The sequence below is a fragment of the Vulpes vulpes genome, chromosome 4 (assembly GCF_048418805.1).
Source record: "Vulpes vulpes isolate BD-2025 chromosome 4, VulVul3, whole genome shotgun sequence".
NCBI classification, from domain to species: Eukaryota; Metazoa; Chordata; class Mammalia; order Carnivora; family Canidae; genus Vulpes; species Vulpes vulpes.
This window is the reverse complement of record NC_132783.1, coordinates 20,090,718-20,114,215: the sequence shown is the minus strand read 5'-3', so window position 1 is coordinate 20,114,215 and position 23,498 is coordinate 20,090,718. Positions and strand designations below refer to the sequence as shown.

The window sequence follows — 23,498 nt, the reverse complement described above, 5'->3', positions numbered from 1 at the left end:
AATATTAAAGCAGCAGAGAGATATGGAAGATAATGTCACAGATTTTTCTCACCTATTTATTTATATAGCAAGAAATCAATTATATACTGTCTAAAATTGATGTAACAAAATAGAGTTTAAATATACTCTTTAAAATGATAATCACCAGAAATATCAAAGCAATGTAACTGGAAAAACGTAGACATGGATGGATCAAAGAAATAAGTTTCTCATCTTCCAATAGATGCTATCTAAGGTTGATAAACAAGATAAAAGGAGAAATCAAGTATTAACACATATTTCAGAGGTACTGTGATAACCACCAGGAGAAGAGAAAATACTTAAAAACAGGGAGCTGGAAATGTGTCGGGGAACAAGTTCAGGCTGAGAATTTACTTTTCACTTGGTATCATTCTCTACTGCTTGATTTTTAAAACATGTGTATGTATTAATTTTAAGTTTAAAAGTTAGAAGAAACAAAACCAACTCGACTTTTTGCAGCTGCAGCTCTTGGCACCACTTCCTTCCCATCTGCAATCTCTCTCCTTACCCCAGTAGTCCAATCCTATGGAGGCAGGAAGGAATAAAAGAGACTAGAAAAGTTTCTGTCCTGAATTTAAGTTTTTTGGAATCTTTTTTGGTTTGTGCTTGGGTTCTATCTTTTCAATGGTGTAACTCTTTGGAATACTAACTTTTGACTACTTTAATCTGTGATATCTAGAATCTCCTTAAAGTTTTGCTAAACTTTGTTATCCTTCTGTTACTTCTTGACAAAAGACTAATCCTGACTCATTGACTCTTACTGTGATCACAGTATTTTATTTTCTTAGAATCTTGATTCTGGCCAACTACTGCTTTGCCTGGCCCAACTCAACCTGCCTAGGTAGGAATGAAACGTCTATGGAAGAGAGATGACAATTACCATTTTCAGAATAAATAAAACGTCATATACTAGTAAGTTAAACATAGTACTAAGGGAGTAGGGTAATGTTCATTATCCCATTCCTCATGCATTTACAGAGGAGAGTGTACTTCACTGTTCTGGAGAGAACAGACTTGGAAGAATTTGGGAGTAGAAGTTTTCTCTAGACTTGTGGTCTCACAATCTTGTACCAAAGTAGCCAAAACGTGAGACACAAGACACAAGGAAATGAAGAAACCAGAATATCTATCTACATTTTTGAAGAAGGCAATAATGTCTCAAATGTCACTCTCTGAGAGAAAGTAGGTAATATATATGGGAGACCCCTGCACACATCACCGAAACAAGACAATAACAACAGCAAAAGCAAAGGAATACCTATATTAAACATGGGGAAGCACAACTATTGATGGGCACTTTCTGCTCAGTCATACAGATTCACAGGCCATGGATTCAGTGCTGGTGCAGCTGGCTCGCTTGCCACCGGACCTAGACCAGGTCCTCGCTGTCTCCAGCATAGGTGCTACTAAGTTATCTGCTGTGCTCCGATAGCAGTATCAGATGACATTACATAGTCACTTAATTGGGGTACCACAGTTTTGTCTGTGACAACTTCTATAGTGGACAGTTTCTTTTGTGACTGCTGACCCCTTGGAGACTAGAACTAATTAGAGATTTGAAGCAACTTTGAAGAGGCTGAAGAAGCTATACTCATTTCTGTGAAATCCCAGGACACAGCTGCAGCTATAGGAACCTTGGCTCTGAGTAAAAGCCTCTGGCTGACACTGAGACAATTGTATAAAATGGAGAGTGAGAGCATTTGGACTTTAAATAAAAGCTCTACGAGCTTTTATTTGCAAGGGGATTTAGTTTGTGGGGAAGTTGAGTAACAAAAATGAGTTTCATATTGTTCAAATTTGGGACATTTTCATATTGATATAGTTCTCTGTATTCATTTCATGAAGTCTGGTGAGCTATTTTGGACAACATAACTGGGCATAATTAGTGATAAGAAATAGAATTAGAGAGTGAACTTTCAGCTTAGTACTATCTGACTCATGGTGCTAGTCTTTTATGGGCAAAAAGCAAAATGCCCTTCAAGAAGTCCCAGAAGGACTCTGTAGGGAGAAGCAGACTTGGGGTCTGTGTGAGCACAGCAGCACTGTGAGCATGCACCACTCGGCTGAGAGGGACAGCTGCCTGGTCCCCTTCTGATGCCTGAGTACAAAGGGTTATGACATTGTTTCTCAGCCTTCCATCATGCGTACACCGCCTTCATGACTTTTCTACGAATACATGTTTTTAAGTATTCAGCATGGACTTTACAATCTTTGCTCAGGGTAATATGTGTTAAAACATGTTAGGAAAAAAACAGGTATCTTTCTGACTACAGATGAAAATGCATACATAATTAATAAAACTGAAAAAAAATGCCTGGGAGTATGCTACTTAAAACAACTCACATGATGCCAGTGGAATCCACAATGTAATACATTTAAAAAATTAAAAAGCTGGCAAGCATTAGGAGGGATGCGTGTTATTCCCCTCTTCAGGATTTGACTCCAATCCTGATGACACAACATGGTGTTGGAGAAGAGATTTGGGGTCGCTCTCTTCACTTTCTCACACCATCCCAAGCAACGTAGAGCAGACCTTTTTAAGACCTATAGAAGCTGTGTAGAGCTTTTGTACTTAAAGAGTTTCTTGGTCCCCTATTGGAGTGGGCTTGAGTGAGGACAACTGCAGTTGTCTGGCCATCCCATGGCTTGTTTATGGAGATGCAGTAGCAAACCCTGTTTTTGCATGACGTCTAAGCCTCTACCCAGCTTTACTAGGGAAACCTATAATTTGGATGATAACCTACATCTCAATCACCTTCTGTCTCCCCTCTTTCTCAAACTGGTTCCAACCCGTAAAGAAGTCCAAATTGCAACACAGCATATAGTTACATAAACAAGTGAAAGAATGAGAGAAGAAAACATTGATGGAAGAAAATGCATGCTGCTATTATACAGCAAAATACTATGTATATATAAACATTTAATGATAGCTTATTTTGAAAAAGTGTTTTTTAAAAAATGAATGCAACTCAATACTCAAATAGTGTTGAGTTCTCCTTCCCCAACTTGCAGGTACAGTCATGTAGTATTCCAGTCTTTCTGGCTGAGTCCCTGCAGCTGGAGCAGGGCACCTTCCCCTGTTGCCTAGTTTCTGAAAACCAGTGAGAAAGAATATTGGTTTGGGGTCGGGCCTGGGGCTAGACCCTGGATGTCTGAAGTTCAGCAAATTACCTAGTCTTCCTGAGTCTCAGGTTTTATACGTGTAAAATGGGAACAATACCCCCTCTAGGGTTGTTGTGAGTATTAAGTAATAATGCATGTGAGTCAGTGACACTGCCGTTCAGAAAGAAATTCAGATCCATGTCTAGGTATCCACTGGGTATGTCCGTAACTAGATAGTTTTTGAAGAGGTTTGAGATCTTTCCCTTTTTTTTTTTTTTTTTTTTTTTTTAAGATTTATTTATTTATTCATTCAGAGAGAGCGAGAGAGAGGCAGAGACACAGGCAGAGGGAGAAGCAGGCTCCATGCAGGGAGCCCAATGTGGGACTCGATCCCGAGTCTCCAGGATCACACCCCGGGCTGCAGGTGGTGCTAAACCGCTATGCCACTGGGGCTGCCCCGAGATCTTTCCCTTGCATGGAAGTGGAGCATGAGTGGTCATGCTTATACTCAGAGGCTTTTGTTAGCACAGATAAAATGCCAAAACAATAAAGATTTTGATCTCATGTGTTCCTTTGTGCAAACAAGTTTGCCTAGCAAAATGGTGCAGATAAATGCAGATGAATGGACTGTATACAAATAAATGAAATTATGTTTCTCTAGTATAAAAAAGAGATCAAATGGTAAGAGCACAAAAATAGGTGAAATGGTAACATAAACTGACTTGTGTAATCAGAGGGTCAACTCTTGACATTTTCCTCTTTAAGCTTTTTCTTTCTTTATTTATTTATTTATGATAGTCACAGAGAGAGAGAGAGAGGCAGAGACACAGGCAGAGGGAGAAGCAGGCTCCATGCACCGGGAGCCTGATGTGGGATTCGATCCCGGGTCTCCAGGATCGCGCCCTGGGCCAAAGGCAGGCGCCAAACCGCTGCGCCACCCAGGGATCCCTCTTTAAGCTTTTTCTAATAGTTTTGTTGCTAAGGCTACAATGTTTTTGCCAGATTAGAAGAGGATTGTCAACTCTAATGAAGATTAAGTGGCTTTCCCAACTAGATTTTTTTTAATAAGCATCAGTTAATGCTGCTGGCTTTCAAAGCCATATTCATGAAGAATGGAAAGATCTTTAAAGAGCTGCTCTTAGAGACTCCTAAATCTGGGAAACAAACACGGGGTAGTGGAAGGGGAGGTGGGTGGGGGGATGGGGTGACTAGGTGACGGGCACTGAGGGGGACACTTGAAGGCATGAGGACTGGGTGTTATGCTCTATGTTGGCAAATTGAACTCCAGTAAAAAATAAATAAAAAAGAAATAAAAAACAAAGATCTGCTCTGAGAAGGTGTAACTAATAAAATTTGAAATTTAGCAGCATTTCTATTCCATAGTTATTCCAACACACAAGTTTTTATCATGGTTACATTGAACAAAAATAACTTAAAACAGAACTTTACATATTTAATAAAAAGATGAAGATATTATTATTTACAACTTTAGCCAAAAATTAGTTCCCTAAAGAGTAAAAGGTTATTTAATGAACAATTCTTTTGACTGGTTGGGAAAGTGTTGCACCACGGCTCACATATTCACACTTGATTTATTCTTTGAACGATATAGATAAGTTACAGGATTAAGTCCTCTGTCTTTTGGTTCCTGCCATTAATTGGTTAAAGTCATCTGAGGACAGTGTAATTACAACGCTCCCAAAGAAACCTGGAGTTTTGTAAAGTACAGTAAATGGAAAGTAATGTGTTATGGACATTCAATTGCTAAAAGGATGTAAAAGGGTAGGAGCCATTAGGAAAGGTGAAGAAACACTTCTCTTGATGTGCTTGCTGAGGAGCCAAATGAGCTTCTTGATCATGGACAGAAGAGACCATCTAAAGTTTAAGAAATGTAGAGCTGTTTGTGTGACCATTGATCCTGCAATTCTACTTGTGCACTAAAGCAGGAAAATTAAATGAAAAATTACCTAGCCAATACAGGTGCTGTGTTTTCTTCCTCTGATGTCTTTATATATTTGTAGCCAGAAATCCCAATGTTAATTTCCAAAAGGAAAGGCTGAATATTAAAGTTAAAAGTTCACCTTAATTTGAATATTGTAGCATTGGTGACATCTGGTGGAAAACGAGTTACAGGGTAGCATTATTTAGGTATCCTGATCTTTCCTGTATACTATCACTTTCACCAGATTTTCACATAGCCCTCTCCCCAAGTCCATGGGAAGAGTGTGCTTTCTGGCCCCATTGAAGTTTGGCTTAGCCTTAAGACTTACCTGCATCAGTGGAATATGGGCAAAAATGTCAGTGTGAAAGTTCTGAAGATAAGCTTTAGGAGTCCTGGTGAGGCATTCGTTGCCCCTTCAATGATAGAATGAGACATGTGCCCTGCAGATTTACATGAGAAGAAGACAAGCACTCCAGATAACCCACAGACTTACAGGGAAAAAAATTGCTATTCTATGGTTGTTTGTGCAAAAGCCAATTAATACATGAGACTATTACACACCTCTGTGTGAATTCCCATGGAGGCTTGACTCCTCTCTTCAATTGATGACACTGGGAGAAGAATCCTGGAGACGTGTGGTTCAGTCCCTTCTGTGGCTCTATTTCAGACCCTGATAGGCCCAGTCAGAACATGTTTCCATTCCTCTACCTATGGTAAGCAAAACTGAGTCAAGAGTCCAGGGCAGGCCCATCAGACTCTCTTACAATCTTAATACTGTCTGGTGAGAAGAAGTAAAGGATCTATACCCTAAAAACTACAGAACACTTTGGAAAGAAATTGAGGAAGATACAAAGAGATGGAAAAATATTCCATGCTCAGGAATTGGAAGAATTAATATTGTGAAAATGTCAATGCTGCCCAGGGCAACTTACACATTTAATGCAATCCTTATCAAAATAAAATGGACTTGCTGCAGAGAGTCGGAATAAATTATCTTAAGTGTTTTGTGGAAACAGAAAAACCCTCGAATACCCAGTGGAATATTAAAAAAGAAAACCATAGCTGGGGGCATCACAATGCCAGATTTCAAGTTGTACTACAAAGCAGTGAGCAGTGTTTTCCACCAGAAGCCTGATATAGCTCTAATGTAACTGCAAAGAAGGCTCTGCAATGTAGGGTAGCCCATGACATTTGAAATGCACTTACTGCCACTGCCGCACAACTATAAGGAAGCCTAGCACTTCATGGTTTTGCTTTCATTCAATCAGTGTAAACGGTGAAAGTAAAACTTTTTTTCTCTGTTTAACGTGGTGTGGAAGTCATGTAGGGCTTTTTTTCCAAATTTTTATTTAAATTTTAGTTAACATATAGTGTAATATTGGTTTCAGTATAATTTAGTGATTCATAGGTCATCTGCAATTCTTGCATCTGTTGGTTTAAATATCTTCCTCTTAAGGTGGACTTCAAGGTATAGGAAAAGAGGGCAGGACAAGTTTAGTTGGAGCCATAGGCCAAAGCTTTTCCAATTGAGCTTTCCCAATAAAGCCTGTAGCTTGGCTCCTACTCAGCTCCAATATATGTACTAGTAGGAGTCAGTAGTGTTACAAGTCACAAATTATAAGTGGTAATATTAGGATCATTTAATTTGGCAAATAAAAACAACTGACAGAATTTAAGTGTTATCAGTGATCTATTAAGAAAGTTGCTACTAGTGAACATTTTTCAGGGAATGACCACATTATTTCTGGTTACTTAGCAGAGGCATTTAGTGTTTCCTAAAGCAGTTACTGCTTTCTAAAAAGAATTTCAAACTTTTGTCCCAAAAGTAGGACCAGATTTTTTAACTCTTCATATTTTTACTGAACTTCCAGTTCTGCTTTCCTTCTCAACCTAATGTTTCATATTTAGAGGTTACAAACAGCCCAGAATTCAAATATTTTAATCTTACTAGTGTCCACTTTGTAACATACCTCATGTTTGGAAAACCAGACTCTTGACCATACCTTAATTCAACATCATTTTCCTTTCTGCAGAACTGCTTTTCTTATTCAGGAAAAGGACATATGTGGGTGGACCTCAATTAGATAGCTTCAACAATTCTCCAGGCAATGGGCTTTCACAATAGCATTCACTATACCTGTCATCAAATACTGGCACTTATTTGTCTTGCAATGAGAGAATTGCCCTTTATTCTTAACAAGCAGGCAACTGGATCAAAGAGATTAGATTACTCAGGTGAAAAAAACAAATATATAATGAGATAAACCTGTGTAGTAACTGCCTGGAAGCTTCCCATCTATTTTCCTCTCCATATCTCAAGCTTCAGAAAGACCAGAACTTTGTTTCATTCATACTAATACCTGGCACTTTAACAGGTGCTCACTTTGTCATTTCTGAATGAGTGATACAGGCTATGTGTTTTTACTTCATAGTGAAGGTTAATGAGTTAATTCATATAAAAAGCTTAGAACGGTGTCTGATACTAAGCACTTAATTACAAAACAAGGTAACATTTAGAATAGAGATTAGAAAAGACGTCAGAAGTTTGCCTTAAACTGACCCTTAAAAAATAAGGAAAACTAGGCTGGCAATAAGGCTAAGAGGATAGAAAAGTTCTCCAGCCCACTACATGTTAAAATGAATTAATTCCAAATGACATGTATTATTTTATACAGAGAATGATGCTTATTTTAAGTCTAAGCTTATAAGATTAAAGGGATATAATCAAAGCTTGTTCGTTAAATTGAAAGTACCTCCAGATTTATTCAAGTTGGTATCCTTAAGGCCTCAGTAGGCACAAGATATTATTTGCTATACTGAATCCATTCTATTATATGTGTTAATACCACACCAATATAAACATATTTAAGACAAATTTTAAACATACATATTTAACTTTATTTCATCATCATTTAAAGCTTGATTTTATAAAACATAAAAAAATTAAGAGTTCTGTATCACAGGAATTTAAACAGTGGCAATATACATAGCTTTCTAGGTTCGAGTTCTACAACAAATCAAAATCAAATAATTGGAAATGTTTTCAATATGGAAAATATACAAATGAAATAAATGGCAGAGACCTATTATGAGCAATGTTGCATTACTTGCAGATTATTATTAGATAATTTCAGAATCTAAACAAAGACTCTCAATATTCAGACTTCTGTTGCTGTATTTTACATTTAATATCTTCCTACCTATATTCCAGAGTCAAAGTCCTTGACCAAAAGGTCTGATTTAAGAAGGCATTTAGTTTTATGGCAAAAGTTATCCATCTACAGTTACCACTTTCAAGGAATTGACAACAATGCTGATGTGATCTGCTAGTTCCCTTTTGAACAATGTGCAATAATTTATGCCAACCCTGTATAAAGTCATATAGGTAACAAAAATTGGGACAATTATGCACAATTCAATAGATGTATAATGTTACGTTTTCCCAGTCTAAAAATTAACCAATGATACAAAATTATCAACTATAGTTGACTTGGTTTCAGGAAAACCGCATCTGAGAACTACAAGTACATCACTGTTCTTATCTCATCCTCAGTCACTGGTGGGAATTTTATAGGCCACCATGCTATTTACTTTGTGGATAGTAGTAGTAAATGAACGAAGACGGACTTCCTCAGAATTGGTAATAAACTGTGGTCCCGACTCTTCCCATTTTTCAGGTACAACCAAATCTTTGTCTGTATAAATCAGTAGGTCAAATGAACCTAAATTGGGGATAAGATCATTAAAGTACAATTATTTTTTGAAAGGTATAACTATCCTTCCTGTTTCCCTCACATGTGAGCCACCTATCATGTCAGAAAAGCTAGTTTAGCTTGATCTCTAATCAGTTATATTAGCTAATTGCTTTTCTTCAATGGAAATTTTAGTACAGAAAATACTGTACTCCTTTTTACTTAATGAAAAACTCGATTGTTTTTCTTTCTTCAAAGAGAAAAGCCATTAAAGATATTTGCAGGAAGTACATAATTAATCACGAGACAGCATGAATCTAAGCCAGAGAAAGAGAACATCTTGGTTCTGTGACCACTGTATCCCAATGCCCAGAACCATGTCAGGCATACAGTAGGCATTTAGGGTATATCTGATGAATGAAGGAGTAATTAAGCTAGAAAAGAAAGACACAGTTATACCTAAGTCTTAATTATATACAAGGAAATGTGTATAAAATAAAAGTAATGGAAGAAATTACATCAAAATATTCAGCAGTACTGTAGAAAACTTTCATTCTTTCCCTATCCAGCACTTATAAATAAAATGGATTCATGATGTTTTTCTCACTTATATACCATGACATGGATAATTAAAAAATTCAACAAAACTATTAATTCTTAAAGTAATAGCTTAATCTTTCCACAACAAATCTGAACCATCATGAAGTCATATAATACTTACAAGAGACTTCCAACAGCGGCAGAAACGTCACGGTAGCTGTGATCTGTCGGATTACGGAGCGGATCTCATCCTGGATGGCCTTCTGAGACTTTTCTCTGGGTGTGCTACCGAAGAAACCAAATGAGTTGATTCATTTTAAGTTTTAACAAGTTATTTAAAACACTGGTAAGATTATTTGTTTGATTAAATGCTTCAAAACTCAGATTAAGTAATGCATTCAAAAGGAGTTTTTAAATAACGATTATAATTTCATTTACTATTCCAGTTTTTACGCCTGATCTTAGTATCAGGTCATTAAATAACAGATGACTAGAAAACCTGCCAAGTGCTTCAAGTCAGGAAATATTCAGCATATTGTAAAATAAAGAAAACAAGTAGTATCTAAGATCTTTAATTGGCATAATAATTTTGGCATTTTTAGGAATACCTAAATGTCTAATTCTGTAGTGCTTCAAATAAGATGTCATATCAAGTTATTTTTATAATTAAATATTTTCTAAAATAGACCAAAGGCTTCAGGAACAAAGTACATTTCATTATGAGAGAGAGTTCTGAGTTTACAGGTAAGCATGCCTTGGACAATGCTAAGAATTAGCATATAATGAGGGGGCATTTCCCATCCAGAGGATCTAAGAACTTCAGTTCAGAGTGTCTTAGGAAGTTCATAGCATTAAATGAAATACAGTAGAGCTGCATATCAAGCTAGGAGAAAGTCTAGGATAATACTTTGTGGTTAAAAGTACCTTGACACAATCCATTAAATGGCCCATCTAATACATCATGTGTAGCTTACATATAGCACCATAAATACTAAAGGTTGAAATTTATGGATTTTAGACTAAGGGCAGTTATGTTAAAAGTACACTATACAAGTCCATAATAGGCACGACTCTTTTGTGAGCACAGTTTGTGAGTCTAATTCTTCTCCATGGGAGATGAAAGATCGAAACTAACATACCTAGAAACAAACTACCTTACACGAAACGAGTTCAATATAGTGAGAACTCATTTAGTCAAGAAAACAAGTTTTGGAAAAAAAAAATCTATGAAAGTGGAAGCAGTTTAATTCATACTTACCTGTCATCTTTTGCAGTCTTGTCGCACTCAATATCAAACTGCCACCTTTCAAGGATTTCACCACTTTCAATATTTGAGATGACTACCACCAGTTTCTGAACTGAACACTTGTATAACCAATCTGCAATACAGAACAAGGCATCCTTTTTGGTTCTCTGCATTTCAAAGTAACTCTCTTCCCAGGTCTCACTTTCTACCCTTAGCAAATTCCCACACAGTATTTTGGAACTCCTCCAACCTGTACAGGAAACTTGCCTCACAATAACCTAGCTCCCCTTTTCCCATTCTCAGTATCTGTACCAGATGTAGTTAGTACTGAATGCTAAGCACAGAGTAGTGAACATGCAGTATACTCTAATCCAAGGTAAATTGCAGAAGATGAGCATTAATCTAATCACTGCAGCAATAAATGTAAAATTTTAATTGTAATAAATGCTAAGAAGGTGCAGTATGTGATCCAATGAGAGAATATAGGAATATTTGACTCAGGGAATTCTCACCTGACTTCGGTTCTACAAGTAAATACCATTAAATATGCAAAAGGTTACAGAAAAGGGTACAGGTCTAAAATACTGAAAAGCGAAAAGTATCTGACCAGAGGATTGAAAGGGTAATACAGATACAGTTAAGAAATGGAGAATGAACAAGGTCGGTTTGTGCAAGATACATAAGGGTCAGACCACACAAGGTCACAGGGGCTAAATTAAAGAACTTATACTTCAAGAACCAGGGAAGTCATTACTGTGTCTGAAGCAGGGTGTGATGTGATTAAACTTATATTTCAGAACTATCCTTTTGGCTGTGATGTGTGGAAAGTAGAGTGGAAGTAAAGAGAGGATCTAGGGATGCTAACTGATTAGTAATTCAAGCAAGATATACTGCAGGCTTATAGAAAGATAAATTGGTAGAGATGGATCAGTATAGGTAGAGTGAAGAGATTTCGTGGTTAAAATTGTTAAGATTTATTGGATACTTATGAGACTAAGGAAGAGGAAATACTCAGGGATAGTTCCCAACTTTCTGGTTTATACCACTGGTTGGAAGGTTGATCCATTCATTGAGAGAAAAAGAATGGAAATGAGTCATGATGCTTACAATTTTTTTAAGGTTTTATTTTTCTTCTTTTTTAAAGATTTTATTTATTTATTCATGACAGAGAGAGAGAGAGAGGCATAGAGAGAGAGGCAGAGACACAGGCAGAGGGAGAAGCAGGCTCCATGCAGGGAGCCTGATGTGGGACTCGATCCCAGGTCTCCAGGATCATGCCCTGGGCTGAAGGCAGTGCTAAACTGCTGAGCCACCCGGGCTGCCCTAAGGTTTTATTTCTAAGTAATCTCCACACCCAATGTGGGGCTGGAACTTACAACCCAAGATCAAGAGTTGCATGCTCTACTGACTGAGCCAGCCAGGACCCCCTTAAATTTAGTTTTCAAGTATCACTAGGATAGCCACATGTGGATATCAAGGGAGCCACTTACTATATGAGCAAAGAGAAGACTTGGGTTGGATGTATGTTTGTGAATCAACTACACAAAGATTGTTAGTAAAGTTATGTATGTGTCAGAAGTCATCTTAGAGATTATAATAAGGGGGCCTCATAATGAGCCCTGAATTAATCTTGGAACTTGGGATAATATACTCAAGAATACACAGTTGTTGTTTTCTTTCAAGAGACAAAAACAATCTTGTAATATTTAGGACTTGTGGGCCCCCTAGGTCTCTTGCGTAGTCTTTTAAAAACTAGCCTTTAAAAATCTGAAAACATTCTTAGTTTGCAGGTAGTACAAAAATAGGCCACTTGCTGGATATAGGTCAGCCTTGCTGACCCCTTGACAAAAATCAACCTTTTCTCAATTTTGCTCTGAAAAGGAAGAGATTGGGTAGTCACTTAAAGATCTGGGGTGGGTGGAAATTTTTTTCTTTTAAAACTGAAGATAGATGAAACCAATGAAAATATCTCAAAACAGAGAAGTCGGAAATACCAGAGAAGAATTAGGGTAAATTAGTTAAGAAGGCTAGAGGGATGGGGATTCAAAGAGATCGAACAATTTGCCTCTAAGAAGAGCAATTCCTCCACTCTAACTAAAATAAAAGGGACAAATTAAATAGGAAGGTCTACATACAACTGGGGTGAAATGTCATCATTGTAGTCTTAAAGGAGACAACCTAAAAACCAGTAGCTTAGGCAGGGCTTGCTTCTTCATCAAATTAAGGTGACATAGATTTTTAGTTACTTCTATGTTTCAGGCTAAGTAATCTAAGTATAGCCCTGGGTGATTTAGCCCTGAAGATGATAAAAATACAATTAATAGAATTTTAAAAATAAAGCCCCTTGAAACAGAAAATATATATATGACTCAGGAATTAAAAGGAAAAAAAGTACTGTAATGTTTTTTAGGAACTAGTTTTGGAAGGTCAAATGAGGAGCCAGGGACAAACATCCTATAACACAGAAAAATTAGAAGTTAGAATCCTAAGTAGAGAAAAACATGGGGGAAAAAAGAGACAGAATAGATGGAGAACAAGTATTCAAGTAATTTCTTGAGCTAAGAAAAAACAATGAGTGTTCAGATAGAAATGGCTAACTTACAGGCAGGATTTTAACAAAGACAAATGAAGATAGTAAGACACTAGAAAACTTTATTGGGTATTCTATTAGTAGTCTTTTTTTTTTTTTTTTTTTAAGTTTAGTTCCCAGGCTGGATCCAATTTCATTTTCTTTTATCTTAAAATAATGATGGTTTTAAACTCTAGGCAGCTATGGAAAATATATCATGTTAAAAACATACAGTGGATTTCTCTCCAATAATAAACATCATCATAGTTATGTAAAATTCCAACTTGTTCCACCTGGCTACATGAACTGCAAAAATCACTTCAAAGGGAGTTGATAGAATGTTTGTGAAGCCAGATCAGATTCCTAACATCAACGTATTTAACCCACTGAAAATGTGGTAGGGAAGAGTGGAGTTTCTTTCACTTTATTATTTGCTTCCTTCCGATGGAGAATCGCTATATTTGAGATTGCAGTGTTTTACACCTCTTTGTATAGAGCTGAAAAATGAACACCAAGATGCCAGAAAGTACGGGTCCAAGAAGGCCTGCAAAACTCAAAATGCTTTTCAACAATTAAATACCTTTCAGTTGTTCCACTACATTATTTAGGTATTTTACGAGCTCAGGATCAGTTGTTACAAGCAAGGTGAGTCCGTATTTCTGCACTCTGGTAAAGGTTTCAGATGGATATATGCCACGCTGATATAAAATGCTGTTGATGCCAAATGCTGAAAACAAAAGGAATGTTAAAGTTATTTCCATTTTGTAACTCTGGAAAATAAAACCTGTTTAGATGTGGCTGCGGTTTCATTCATGGCATCAAACTGAAAAAGCCTAAACGTGCGTTTGTGGGTGTCTCGCTGAAAGCAGAGTAGGTGAAAAGTGCCACTGAAAATCCTTAAAAATGTTGCTTCTGAATCAAAAGAACACGATACGTGCTTTTATGCGGAAATAAAAATGCCAAACTGCATTAACCTAGCGTCAAACTAGAACTACAAGCTCACGGTAATGCAAGCCCCAATTCAGGTTATGTGATCACAGGCTTTTGTGTCTGGATTAGCAATTGACTGATTAACCGGTCCAATGCTCCAGAGCAAGCCTCTCCCTCACTTTTCCCTCCTCTTCTCCTGCCAGAGTCTATCAGAGGGTGCAAACATGGCCTGGTCCAGGACAGAGTTTCCTAAATCCAGTCCATCGCCCTCAGTGCCGGAATCAAAGCTTGGTGGATGGGCTGTGCAAAATGTACTGGGGCTCCACCCGCTCGGGGCGGTGCCGGCCGGCCGGGCTGGGAAGCCTGTGGGATCCGCAGTTTAAAGCAAGGCTGCTGGGAGGGGCCGGCGCGAGGCAGGCCTGGGCAGCACCTGGGCTTCCCGCTGCCCCAGGAGCAAGGCGCCTAGATTAGATTCTCCAGCCAGGCGGGCGCTGGAGCAGAGCCGCCCCACCGCCACCCCCGCCCCCGCTTCCGTGGCCCAGGGCCTCCAGGGCCGCCGGGCCTCAGCTCTCCCCGCCCTCTGGCCTGCGGGAGCGGGACTTACAGAAGAACTCGGCCACGATGTCCGCGCTCCCGCGCAGGGTGATGCCTTGCTCGCGGGACAGCTGCAGCGCCATGGCCAGGCCTAGGGACGAGGGAGCGCGCTGCTACCCGGCAGGCGGCGACCGCACAGGCTCCAACGGTTCCCGCCACTCGTTTGGAAAGTAACGACGCTGCTCCCCGGGGCCTTCCGCGCAGGCGCGACGAGCCTCTCAGCCCGCCCAGCGCCAGTCTCCCCGCTCGCCGGAAGGGGGCGCCTCGCGCAGGCGCAGTGGGTAGGCGTGGTCAGGCACTTCCGGGTTGTCGGGCTCCGAAGGGTCCTGGCGGGCCCCTGTAATTGTGGTCGCGGGCAGCAGCTGAGGCGAGAGGACTGCAGAACCTGCTTTGACGCCCGCTCCGGAGGCCTGCGGACTGAGCGGCCCAGGATCCCAGCTCGTCAGTGCCAAAGCGATTGTTTCTTTTTTTTTTTTCAAAGCTATTTTCTTTTTCTTTTTTTTAATTTATGATAGGCACACAGTGAGAGAGAGACAGAGACACAAGCAGAGGGAGAAGCAGGCTCCATGCACCGGGAGCCCGATGTGGGATTCGATCCCGGGTCTCCAGGATCGCGCCCTGGGCCAAAGGCAGGCGCTAAACCGCTGTACCACCCAGGGATCCCTCAAAGCTATTTTCAAAGTGATGTGAACCGCGCGGGTTGCATCTTAACGTGCCCCAGGGACCCCCGCCACCTCCCCAAACTTCTGCTTAGATGCTTCCGGAGTCAGTGAAGAACCCGCCTGCGTGGCTGCCCAGCCGCAGCTTGAGAGGTCCTGGTGACTGGATGCGGGCGCAGCTTTTAAGAAATTGGGGGCGGCCGGGGTGGCCCAGCGGTTGAGGCGCCTTCAGCCTGGGCCTGACCCTGGAGCCCTGGGGTGGAGTCCCGCGTGGGGCTCCCTGCATGGAGCCTGCTTCTGCCTCCGCCGGGTCTCTGCCTCGCTCTCTTTCTCTGTGTGTCTATCATGAATAAATAAATTCTTAAAAAAAAAAAAAACACGAATTGGGTTGGGGTTAAAGGGGTGAGCCGCAGCCGGTGTCCTGTGCTGTCAGCGGGGAGCCTCAGGGGCTGCCTCTGCGCGCGGGAATAAGTTCCTCGGGAATAAGTTCCCCCCAATCAGGCCCAGACACGCGGAAGAAGTTGTCAGGGAATTCTGACCCACGAATTCACTGATTTTACGTTAGGATGAGAAGCTTGGAAGAGAGCGCACAATCCGTGTCAATTGCAAAAACACTGTAGTCCTTGAAGCAGCTAGAAACATTATTTGTAAAAATCAAGTCTCAAAAACTACGCACCAGACATGCTATCCTACTTGATTATATGAGAAATGCCTTAGTGTCTTACTGTCTATGATTGCATGACAAATTACCGCAAATTGATGGCTGAAGATAACACGCATTTATTATCGCCATCTGGTACATCAGGGGTTGCTGTGACACAGCTGGATGCTCTACTCAAGAGTCTCACGCAGTTGAAATACAGGTGTCTCTGCAAGTGCAATCTCATCCATTTGCATCCATCAACCCAGAAGACCCAGGGTTCTCTTCCAAGCCCCTTGGCTGTTGGCAGAATTAATACCCTTGGACTGGGGTTACTGTTGTTTTGCTCCTTGGCCAGAGGGGAGTCTTGTGCCTTTGCCAGATGGCTCTTCCATAGACCTTCTCATACTGCGAGTCTGACTTCATGGAGATCCCTTTTAAGAATTCATCTGACTGGGGATCCCTGGGTGGTGCAGCGGTTTGGTGCCTGCCTTTGGCCCAGGGCGCCATCCTGGAGACCCGGGATCAAATCGGGCTCCCGGTGCATGGAGCCTGCTTCTCCCACTGCCTGTGTCTCTGCCTCTCTCTCTATCTCTCTGTGACTATCATAAATAAATAAAAAAATTAAAAAAAAAAAAAGAACCCATCTGACTGGGTTAGACCTAGTCAGTTAATTTCCCCTTTGATGATTTTTTTTTTTTTTTTTACCTTTAATGAATTTAATCCGGGAAGTGAATCCCATCATAGTCATGGGCTCTGGCCACACTCAAACAGAGGAGATTATCTAAAATGTGCTCCTTAGAGGCCATGGATTTTTCTGCCATCTTAGAATGCTGCCTATGACAGTGTTATCAGATTTTGATCAGTTTGAAACATAGCTAATAGGCCAAGTAGCCCTAAAATATTTTCCGTACACCCTTTAGTTTTTTGTACCTGTGTATACACACAGGTGTGTTTATTTATTTATTTATTTATTTTTTTAACCCATGGTTCTTTATTAGCTTTTAGAAAAAGCCACACATTCAAAAAGTAAGTTTATGGGCTTGATAGAATTAGGTCAATGAAACCCTAGTTTAACCTCAGGATCTCTCATAATGAAATTTATGAACACCACAGATTCTTCTGCATTGAGACAGATAAATGTCCAATTAAGCTGGGCTTTGAATCTGAGTTAATACTTCATGTTCTTCATGGCTTTGGCACGTTAATCATTTTAAAGGATGTACTTAATTAAAAATCATGAAGTCCACACCAGAACTGTCAGCTGGTCCATAAACAGCCCTAGGTTTTTACTAATAGTTAGGATATTACTCTATCATCCAAATTCTTCAGGTACTGACCTGGTTTGGGGTTTTTTTTAATGCGTTATAAGTTAAATTATACCATGCATTGCCATTTTCTACTGAATGTATGTTTCAGATGGAATAATGAGTTTCAGGATTCCTTGATGTATTTTATATAAAGTGAAAATTAAATCAAATGACCCCAGTATCCCAAAGCAAATTTCTGGATGCAAACTATTTTGAGGAAGTTTATACTTGGCTGCGGCTAAACGTACTTGTGCAACCACTCAATCAAATTCCTTCTTGCTTCATCTATATAGGGCTTGTCTTCTGCTGAACAATCTTCTCTCTTTCGATGCACGAAGCCATGGGTTTGCCCAGAAAATGTTTTAATTTGATATTCCACTTTGCAGTGTTTTTTCAACTTCTGAGTCAACAAAGACACTTGCTCAAGAGGAATCACAGCATCATTTTCAGCAAAAATGAACAATGTGGGGTTCTTTAAACTGTGCACGTCTTCAGAATCCTTGATGATGCCGTAGACGGACACCCCTGCCCTGAATTCTGGGTACTTCATCATCACGTGATGGACGGCCACGCCACCCCAGCAGAATCCCACAATGCCAATTTTCTGGGCATGACACTGTTGTTTCAGATACTTCAAGACGGCATCAACCTCTTTATCAATTTTTCTGGCATCTCTTGTTTTCAACCACTCTGGGAAGGTGGACCAGTCCCCAGAAGGATGCCAGGGGATGGATGTAGGGCAAGGATGTAGGGCAAGAGCCCTACAAAGAAGTCTGGAACGATGGCCGTGTATCCATTTCCTGCGATCATGTCAGCCATGTATCGGGTATTGGGCAACTGCCAGCCAAAGATATCCTGGATGACAATCACAGCCTTGCCCGTGTCAAAGGGGGGTTTGGTGACATAAGCCTTGATGTGCTCCACTTGAACTTCACGCCCCATCCCTCCATACTCTAGCTTGTGGCCAATGTCACACGAGGCGGCCCTCGAGCCCGACGGTGGGGGCGGGAGCCCGGGGCGGTCGCTGGGGCAGCCCGCGGGGGGGGAGGGGGGGGGGACGGGCCACACAGGTGTGTTTAAATCACCATCTTTTCACTCCTTCCACCAGGAATTTAGAGGCAGAACTGGACATCATACCGGTAGAGCCACATGCTCAGTCTACTACAAATAAAAATTGTTTCTCTTTCTGAGGAATTTTATATCGATACTCAGCACTTAAGGAAAAAATTTTCTTCGGTTTCATTTATCTGAATATATAAATAATTTTTGGTATAATTTTGGAGATTCTAGAATTTAAAAGGCTGGCAAAATATGTTTTTCATGTATAGAAGAAGCATTTATTAAATGCTTTTTTTTTAAAGATTTTATTTATTCATGAGAAACACACAGAGAGATAGAGGCAGAGACACAGGCAGAGGGAGAAGCAGGCTCCATGCAGGGAGCCCAACATGGGACTTGATCCCAGGTCTCTAGGATCATGCCCTGGGCCGAAAGCGGGCACTAAGCCGCTGAGCCACCCAGACATCCCTTATTAAATACTTTTTTGTGCACTATGAGGAGATGTGAAATATTTAAGTTTAGAAGACCAGGTCTGTACCTTTGGAGGAGTTTGTAATGTAGTTTTGTTTAAGTATGCACACTTGAAAAAAAAACAAAAATTGAAGTCTCATAAACTTGGCTTTATCTGGCTTCTGCCTAACTCTATGGCTGTCTTTCAGATTACTTTACCAATCTGCGTATTCCTTTAGTCACTTTTCCATCTCAGGGCTTTTCATAATGTGCTTACTGCTGCCTAGAAATTTCTGCCTGTTCAAATTAATTAATTGATTGATTGATTTTTACTTAAATGTAACTGTATTCTAGAAATTTCCTTTGGCCTCTCAGGACTATAAGATCCTGCCCTTATGCATTCTCCTAGCATTTCAGAGCACTATTTCAAAGCATTGCTTTCATTGTTACAATGAAAACGATGACATTGTAATACTTCTGTAATGATTTGTGTTATATCTTCCCTGTTACCATGGAGGATCCATGATGACATTTAGTGGGTACTCCATCAATATTTGCTGAATGAATGATCATTTGACTATTTGCCTAGGAAAATTTCATGGAAGAACCCAAGACCTTTTCAAATTGGATGGATGAGGTGAGGCCACATTTTGGGAGCTTCAAATATCCACCTGAGTTGGATGTACCAGGGATTTCTAGGCTCTTAGAACTGACATAATTAAAGGGGCATCTTTTTTTAAGTGTAAATTCAATAGTGGTTGTAGAGTGGATTGTATATAGGTCAGTCTAGAGTGGTGGTCCTCAAACTTGAGAGTGTGAAAGAATCACTTGGGTATTTTGCTATATGTAGATTCCTGACTTTTATTCTCTTTTCTCCGAATCTAATTCAGTCCAGTACCTTAGCCACTAGCCATAGCTGGCTCGTAGGCACTTGAAATGTGCTTGTCTGAACTGAGATATGCTACAATTATAAAAATACCAGATTTCAAAGACTAGTATAAAAAAAAAAGAATGTAAAGTTTCACACTGATATGGTTTTTAATTGATTACATATTGAAATAATATTTTCACATGCATCAGATTAATTTTACTTGTTTCATTTTAGTTTTTGAATCTGACTACTTGAATATTTAAAATTACATTTGTGACTCATCTGAAATTTCTGTAAGACAGTGCTGGTATAGGAGATGACATGCTTTAACCAGCATCCCAGATGATCCTTACATTACTTTTAGAAAAGCATAAAACCATAACGGATATTTTAGTAATGCAGGCCTAGGAAGTTGAGAGCCTGGACTAGATGGATGCCAAGGAGTTTGAATAAGAAGGTATATGTGTATTAGAACAAGATATTTTGAAAATTGAGTTAATGACTCAAAGGAAGAAGGATACACTAAATAAATCCAAGGGGACAAGCCTGTAATACAGGCTAGTGTTGGTAAAATCTATGGGGATGTTAGGAAGAACTGCCCAAACTTGAGCCTATTCTGTTTCTTATTTATTTTGTAAACACTTAAGATTCCAGAAGCTTTGGAGAGATTTCTTTTTTTTTTCTTTTTTAAGATTTTATTTACTTATTCATGAGAGACACAGAGAGAGAGGCAGAGGCAGAGGGAGAAGCAGGTTCCCCACAAGGAACCTGATATGACTCCATCCCAGATCCCGGGATCAGGACCTGAGCCAAAGGCAGATGCTCAACTGCTGAGCCATCCAGGCGTCCCTGAGAGGTGTCTTTGCTATTTTAATTGCTTGGTTTGACATTGACCTATCTTATTTAAATCATCATGAATGTTTTTAAAAACTTGTTTTCAGTTACTTCAGTTTAGTTTTATTTACAATTTGGTGATGTCTTTCTAATGTGTAGAAAGGGGAGTGAGCAGTGAGAAGGATAAATATAAATTAAGATTTATTTCTGTAGAAAATTCAAGCAGAGAACATAACCAGACAATACCACATCAGTAAAAGAGATAACCATGAAAAAGTGTCATAAACAGGCCTACACTCAGTATTAGGATGCTAAAACCAGAAATGAAATTTCTAAAGGTAAAATCAAGTGGAACTGCAGACTGAAAGTAACTTAATTAATGACTTAGTTGAACAGTCTTATTTCCTCAGTTGAGGAGACTGAGGTCCTGAGTGATTAGTTTAAGATTCAATATCTAGTTAGAAGATTTAGTGGTAGAATCTAGAGTTCCTGACTTAGTCCCTTTTTAAATTGTATCAATTTAAAGACATGGTAATGAATGCTTTTATTTTTAAAGGCCATTTAAAAAAAATCAACTGATTTTAGTTTAAAGTTATTGCCCCCCCCAAGATTTATTTATTTATTTATTTATTTATTTATTTATTTATTTATTTATTTGTTTGTTTGTTTAGAGAGCATGCATGAGTGGGAAGGGCAGGGGGAGAGGCAGAGAATCTCAAACCAACTCAGAACTGAGCTCTGAGCCCCATACAGGGCTCAATTCCAGGACCCTGAAATCATGATCTGAGCCAAAACCAAGAGTCAGAACTTTAACTACTGAGCCAACCAGATGCCCCAAGATTAAGGGTTTTTATTCGTTAAACTGTACACATTACTTGTCAAGAAAACGACAGTACAATCCATAATGAATTGTATGTCAATACACAAATAGTTTCAACTGCCAGAAGATGGCACTGTTTACATGTGAAATAATACCTCTTAAAAATTCAGGGTATATGTTTAAATTCAGCTGAAAGTAAAATGAAGGAAAAATGTATTTAATGGCTTCTAAGTTATCCGTATATGTGAAATACATCAGAATGAAAAGTTGAATCATAATATATTACAGATTTCATATCCTTGTAACTATTTATTATAGGGATACTATTTATATTTACATTCACTTTGCATATTAATTTTTTACATGGACAAAGTATTGAATCATTTTTCTTCTTTTTTTTGGATCATTATTCTTATAGAAAGGTTTCTTTCAAATCGCTAGGTGTTATTTTATTCTTGAGGCCAACATCTTGTCATAAAGCAAGTTTTTTCTAAATCTGATAACAGAGGGATCCTTTGTGATTATTTTAATAAGAAATGCATTTACTACATTTTGAATAAGATTCTTGTGCACCTAGTTAATAAATTAACAATTATGTCATTTTGGGGAATTTGCTTTTTTCTTTTTAAAATACAGATGTTGTTATAAAATTTATTTCCCTTAGATATTTCCTGCTAAGGACTTTCTTTGATTGTTGGCCCACATGTTCAAAAAAGTAGCACAACAAATTTGAATCATGACATTGTATTAATAAGTAATGGTTTAATAAAGTGAACAAATCTATCTCCATACTAGTATAATTTATATTTTTTAACAATCCAGTTGCATATATAGAATATAATCTTTAGTAAAAATTAAGAGCCAAGTATTATTGAGAACATATTAATAATTCCATAAGTTCTTATAAAGAGCAATATGGGTTGTTTCTTATCAGAAAGTATTACCATGTTTTGTTATGATTTTGTTTTTATATTTTAATTCTGTTATGATAATGGCAAATAGTCACTTAGAAGTCTTTTCATGGCTCAACAATGTTAGGTACCAAAGGTATAATTTGAAAGGTAGGTGATAATCTTGTTCATATTTAATCCCCGGAGACTCTTTGATGGAATGCGTATGTGTGTATGTATGATGTATATATGAAGAATGGGTTCTGCAGTCAGTTGGATTTGACAGCACAGTGTGTTTAAAGTATAATTGAAATTCAAAACAACTTAGAATAGTTTCAGATATAGAAACTATCAGCACAGAGCCTCTATGAAAATTTAACAAGCCATGGTTGCTATTAAATTAATAAAATAGATTTAATTTCCTAAATGATTTTATAATTATATACTAAATTTGATCAAACATTGTCTGCCCATGATACATTTTTAGCTTGTTGTTTCTGAATATTTTGTTTGTAGGGTTATTTTTATTATTTGTCTGTAAGTAAAGGTGAATTGGTTCTGGTAAATCTATCAACTAATAGACTAAGATGTTATCTGAGTGAATAGAAAGATACTTGTTGAGCTTTACAGACAAAATAAAGAAACCATAAATATGGGTCTTTATCAAATATTTGTGAATACCAATTTATAAAATACTTATGAGAAGAAAAAGCTTTGTGAAAACATGGAAAATCACTTTACTTTAAATTTATATTTTTCTCTTTGGATAAACTTGGTTTTTTCAACTGGAACAATTCTCTTATAACCTGCCTTTTATTTATAACTCATTCAAACAATGTAGTAGTCAAGCTATATTTATCAGGTTACAGATCAGTCATGCACATGAATTCTATTATTTCTGCTGGGATTTCCCACTTAAAAATTGAATATGACAGTGTTTTTTTATTCTGGAGTAATGTACATAGTCTTTAAAACATCAACTGACAACAAAAAGACTTACTGAACCCTAGAGTTTTTGATTTAGTGTTGGAGATGAAGTGGATAAAAGTTAAATGATATATTTTTATTATTGCTTGATCTCAGTATAGTTATAAATAAAGATGCTAACTTTTCACACTGAAATAGATGGCAATTATCTGTTGTCAGGTAGTCTTTTGGATGATTCAGAATATACCTTTTTAAGCTTGTGTTACATTAGTATCTAAAGGAAACTGTGTCTCTATGTGAATATGGACAGTTAGCATTTACCAACATGTACCTGTCTACTTTCTCTTGTTTAAAAAAAAAAAAAAACTTAAAAAAAAATGGGGTTATAGAAGGTCAGCAAAG

The 23,498-nt window shown here is 38.5% G+C and overlaps 2 protein-coding genes and 1 pseudogene across 2 annotated transcripts in view; all 3 read right to left on the bottom strand.

The window, feature by feature from the left end:
- The window catches only part of LOC140598702 (rho GTPase-activating protein 20-like), a 44,690-nt gene extending 41,600 nt beyond the window's left edge, over positions 1 to 3,090 (bottom strand). Inside the window, exon 1 of the mRNA XM_072757228.1 lies at positions 2,998 to 3,090. The gene's annotated coding sequence lies outside the window, so the exon portion shown is untranslated. The remainder of the gene's footprint in view (positions 1 to 2,997) is intronic.
- A 4,850-nt stretch (positions 3,091 to 7,940) lies between these two features.
- Positions 7,941 to 14,910, bottom strand: LOC140593704 (mitotic spindle assembly checkpoint protein MAD2A). Its single transcript, XM_072755336.1, has 5 exons — positions 14,647 to 14,910; positions 13,693 to 13,839; positions 10,556 to 10,676; positions 9,479 to 9,582; positions 7,941 to 8,787 (listed from the first exon to the last, which is right to left on the bottom strand). Exons 1-5 carry the CDS (start codon positions 14,717 to 14,719, stop codon positions 8,615 to 8,617), a joined length of 618 nt encoding a protein of 205 aa, XP_072611437.1. The 5' UTR covers positions 14,720 to 14,910; the 3' UTR covers positions 7,941 to 8,614.
- A 1,985-nt stretch (positions 14,911 to 16,895) lies between these two features.
- Positions 16,896 to 18,377, bottom strand: LOC140598701 (carboxymethylenebutenolidase homolog pseudogene; annotated as a pseudogene).
- Between the last annotated feature and the right edge of the window lie 5,121 nt (positions 18,378 to 23,498).